Source organism: Pinus tabuliformis, chromosome 8 (genome assembly GCF_031772625.1).
Source record: "Pinus tabuliformis cultivar Carrire ecotype Pingquan chromosome 8, CPIR1, whole genome shotgun sequence".
NCBI classification, from domain to species: Eukaryota; Viridiplantae; Streptophyta; class Pinopsida; order Pinales; family Pinaceae; genus Pinus; species Pinus tabuliformis.
Window position 1 is genome coordinate 1,355,992,090 of NC_142294.1, and position 4,248 is coordinate 1,355,996,337.

A 4,248-nucleotide genomic window follows, 5' to 3' on the forward strand; every position below is an offset into this window, starting at 1 on the left:
TCACAGGTGTTCAAATCTCTGGGGAGTTTTGGTGTTGGAATCAGTGTTCAAATCTCTGGAGGGGTCAGGCCTCTACGGTTTTGGTGTTTGGAATGGATTTGCAAGTAGTCTCACTGGTGTTCTAAGGCATACATAGAACTGTCCAGTATTAGACCATGAAATTTGTTGAGACCAAACCTCCCCACCTAACCGTTGGACCACATCCATGAGATTGTTCAACATTTAGGAGTTCCTTTGAATTTCTTTTTTTTCCAAATTAAATCGTTTGAAATAAGACAAAGATATGGTGAAATCTGGATTTTGTATAACTAATCAAATTTTCAAAATACTAAAAAAACAATTATATTAAAAATATATATTCCAACTTATTTTTTTGAGTTAAATATGTTTGAATTTGGATAAAAATTTGTTAAAAATCATAAGTTTAATATATAGATTCTGCATAATTCAAATACCTTCCAAATTTTTCAAAGCACTGAGAATATAAAGATTTGATTAAAAAAGAATTGTTTCACATGATTTCTGCCAAAAACTTTCACAACATAGAATAATTAGATAATGCTTATCCTCTCATATTCCTGCATGTCCCACAGACTTGGATTCGATTCTCCACGTTTCAAATATCACAGAGCTCCCAAGTGTATAGATTAAGCGAAAATTGGCATCCATTTAGTGCAATCTGGTTCTAACGAAAGCTCCAAACTCTGCATTCTGCTTCTTTATGTGTTGTAATAATCTGAACGTGCGTAAGGCATATAGTGGTTATAATTTGCTAGGTTGTCCACTGATCTATTTGAATATTTGTGGCAAACAACCAAAAAAACAGAGGTACATTTAGATGAGAGGGGAACCTATAGTTTTAATAATTTGTATTTTCTCACCTGTATAGCACACCATAAGCAGTGCATCATAAGCTGAGTTTGTAGTGTTTCCCTCAACGGTTCGATGATAGTCTCAGAAGTTCAGAGAAACATGATATTGGGCCTCCAGTTCTCCCAATAATTGTATGTTTAGCCTCAGTTCTCTTTTTGTTTGTACTACTCTGTTTTGAAGTACAAAGGCTTAAAAGTGAGCGCCTCAGATTATCTAAATTCTGAAGGCCTTTATAGATTTTCTGTATCCATACAAAGTCTGTTCTAGAACAAAGTTTGTGCCTTCTCATCACTCGGTAACGGTATAAATTTTAGTACTTCTCTAGCCACAATAATAGTGGAAGCTGATTAGTTTGATATTTGTCCGGGGAATTATTACATAGTTTGTATTCGTTGCTCTCGGTTGATGAGTGAGATTGTTGCCATGTTTGGATCGACTGGAAATGATGAGGAGCATCTCCATCTGTGCCATCATGGGGAGACGCAGCTAGAAGAACGTTGTAGCATATCCAGCATAAAGAACTTTCTACAAAAACAGAGAGATTACAGATTTGAATCGCAAGAACAGCAGAATTTTCTACAAGAACAGAGAGATTACAGCTTTGAATCGCAAGAACAGCAATCGACCTGTAATTCTGACGAGATCAAGCGCTGGCCAACGCTTAATGAGGTGATTTAAATTGTCCTTCAATTTGCAGGATTTCTTATTTTACTTTGTTCAATGTTATTACTCTGTCTCCTTATGCAAGTAACTTGAATCATGTTTCTAACAATTTACAAAATAGGGTAGCTAACAATTTACAAAATAGGGGAGCTAGCCATAATAAAATAAATGTGGTTAGGCTGTGAGTCCAAATTAAAGTAAAATTTGTGGGTGTGGTTGGGTGTGAGTCTAAATCAAAGTAAACATTGTGGGCATTTTTATATTGATGGTTGATTCTTTGGTAATGGATATGGGTCAGGTCAATTATTTGATTTCCTTTGTATTGTTCTAATTGCCAAATATTCAGGAAATTGTCAAATATTCAGGGAATCAGCAATAGAGAAAAACATGATTGGCACCTCTGATATTATAATTCATTCTAAAAATTGTCAAGAACTATGATATTATAACTCATTATAAGATTGTCCACACTCATCTTATTATAACCCATCATAAAAGTTGCCCCACTCATGGTATTATAACCCACTCATGGTATTGGATCTAAGGTAGTGTAATGAAATTTATTTTTACAAAGTGTGAATAAAATGTATGTAATAAAATGTAATTGAATTATTGTTATTGAAATTAAAAAAGCTCTAATCTCTTTCCCCTTAGTTTTCACCTAATGAAGTTTAGGAGTTATTTGTTTCAGTTTATTTTTCTGTTGTTTTTTTTGGTTAACAATTTATATAATCCACATCCTTGCAGGTTTCAGAGGAGATGGTGAAGTTGGGCAGAATTACCGGTCCAATGGTACTGATGGGGGTTCTTCTCTACTTGAGAGGAATGGTGTCAACATTGTTCCTGGGTTACCTTGGAGAGTTGGAGTTGGCAGCAGGCTCTCTTTCCATGGGTTTTGCAAACATAACAGGTTATTCTGTCATATCGGGGTTGGCCATGGGAATGGAGCCCATATGTGGCCAGGCCTTTGGAGCCAAAAGGTGGTCTCTTATAGGTCTCACACTCCAAAGAACAGTTCTCTTCCTTCTCTGTGCTACAGTGCCCATTGGAATTTTGTGGTGTAATATGAAACGAATTCTTCTACTGTGCGGCCAGGATGAAAGCATTGCTAGCCTGGCAAGCACATATATTGTCTTCTCCCTGCCAGATCTAATAACACAGGCCTTTCTTCAGCCTCTCAGGATTTACCTGAGAACTCAGAACATGACAGTGCCTCTCACATGGTCTGCAGCCATTGCTCTTATTCTTCATGTTCCCCTAAATTTTGTGTTCGTGGAGTATCTGCACATGGGGGTCCGGGGGGTCGCTTTGGCTGCGGTGTGGACAAATTTTACCATGGTATTGTCATTATTATGTTATCTTTATTTATCTGGTGCATATATGAAATCCTGGGAAATGCCATCAAAAGAATGCCTGAAAGGGTGGGCATCGCTTCTGAGTCTGGCTATTCCAAGCTGCGCATCTGTGTGCTTGGAATGGTGGTGGTACGAGATTATGATAATTCTATGTGGGCTACTGTTAGATCCAAAGGCAACAGTGGCAGCCATGGGAATTCTGATTCAAACCACAGCTCTGCTCTACATCTTTCCCTCGTCACTCAGCCTGGGAGTTTCAACTAGAGTAGGAAACGAGCTTGGTGCTAACAGACCTGTGAAGGCCCGGCTGACCATGATAGTAGGCATTGCATGTGCAGTTGTAACGAGTTTCATAGCCCTTTGTTTTACTGTAACCATGCGTCACAGATGGGGTAAAATGTTCACGAATGATAAAGAGATTTTATCCCTGGTATCAGTGGCCCTTCCCATTGTAGGGCTTTGCGAACTGGGTAACTGTCCTCAAACAACAGGCTGTGGAGTTCTGCGAGGCAGCGCTCGGCCCACCGTCGGCGCCAATATTAATCTGGGTGCATTTTATTTCATTGGTATGCCTGTTGCAGTTACCATGGCATTTGTATTGAAATTTGAATTTGTTGGATTGTGGCTGGGTTTGCTTGCGGCTCAGGCGTGCTGCATTACTCTAATGTTGTATGTATTGTTGAGAATCGATTGGACTCCACAGGCCCAAAGGGCGATGGAACTTACCAACAAAGGCTGATCGCACCAGAAAGCAGAATTATGGAATTCATTTCTGAGGCCACTGTTATAGCTCAACGACTGTCAACGTTGCAGATTTAGCTGGAAAAAGTAATCCAGAAATGTACTGTCCATGCATCCCCTAGGCCATCATTGTATGTATTGACTGGTTGAGATAATGGTTCAGTCCGGTTTGTCTCTGTTTACTTTCCTTGATGATACCCAAAAAGATCCGGTGGCATCATGGAATCTGTCTTGTAATATATGTTACTTTTTATATAATGATTTAGTCTTTTAAAATCTGTTCATGACGCTTGCCATTTAAACAATGATTTGGTTATATATTTTACTAATAATATACTATTCTCCTTTATGAAATTTGTTGAAAGTTAGTGCCAACTAGATGTTTTTCCATTGACTATTGCTCGTCTATATTCCACTTTGCAGCAGTCTCAGATGCGACTTTGTGCCCTTTGTAATGAATTCAGTTATAAATGGGGTAAAGCTTTATAAATTGGGAAATTTATTGAAGTGGAATATTTTGGAATAGGTGTTTTTTTTATTTTTATTTTAAATAAGAGTAATAATTAAAATTAATGGTTTATTGATGTTATAGTGGTGGTCATTTGCTTTTATTTTT

General features: G+C 37.8%; 1 protein-coding gene across 1 annotated transcript; it reads left to right on the top strand.

The window, feature by feature from the left end:
- Positions 1-694: 694 nt before the first annotated feature.
- Positions 695-3,839, top strand: LOC149240521 (protein DETOXIFICATION 48-like). The gene is made up of 2 exons (XM_089367320.1): positions 695-1,542; positions 2,284-3,839. The coding sequence occupies exons 1-2, from the start codon at positions 1,279-1,281 to the stop codon at positions 3,628-3,630; spliced, it is 1,611 nt and encodes a 536-aa protein (XP_089223446.1). The 5' UTR covers positions 695-1,278; the 3' UTR covers positions 3,631-3,839.
- Positions 3,840-4,248: the final 409 nt, after the last annotated feature.

Coding starts and splice junctions, on each gene's coding strand:
- LOC149240521 (XM_089367320.1), top strand. CDS start 1,279: ATGAGTGAGATTGTTGCCATGTTTGGATCGACTGGAAATGATGAGGAG. Junction 1,543..2,283: donor GCTGGCCAACGCTTAATGAG/GTGATTTAAATT, acceptor ACATCCTTGCAG/GTTTCAGAGGAGATGGTGAA.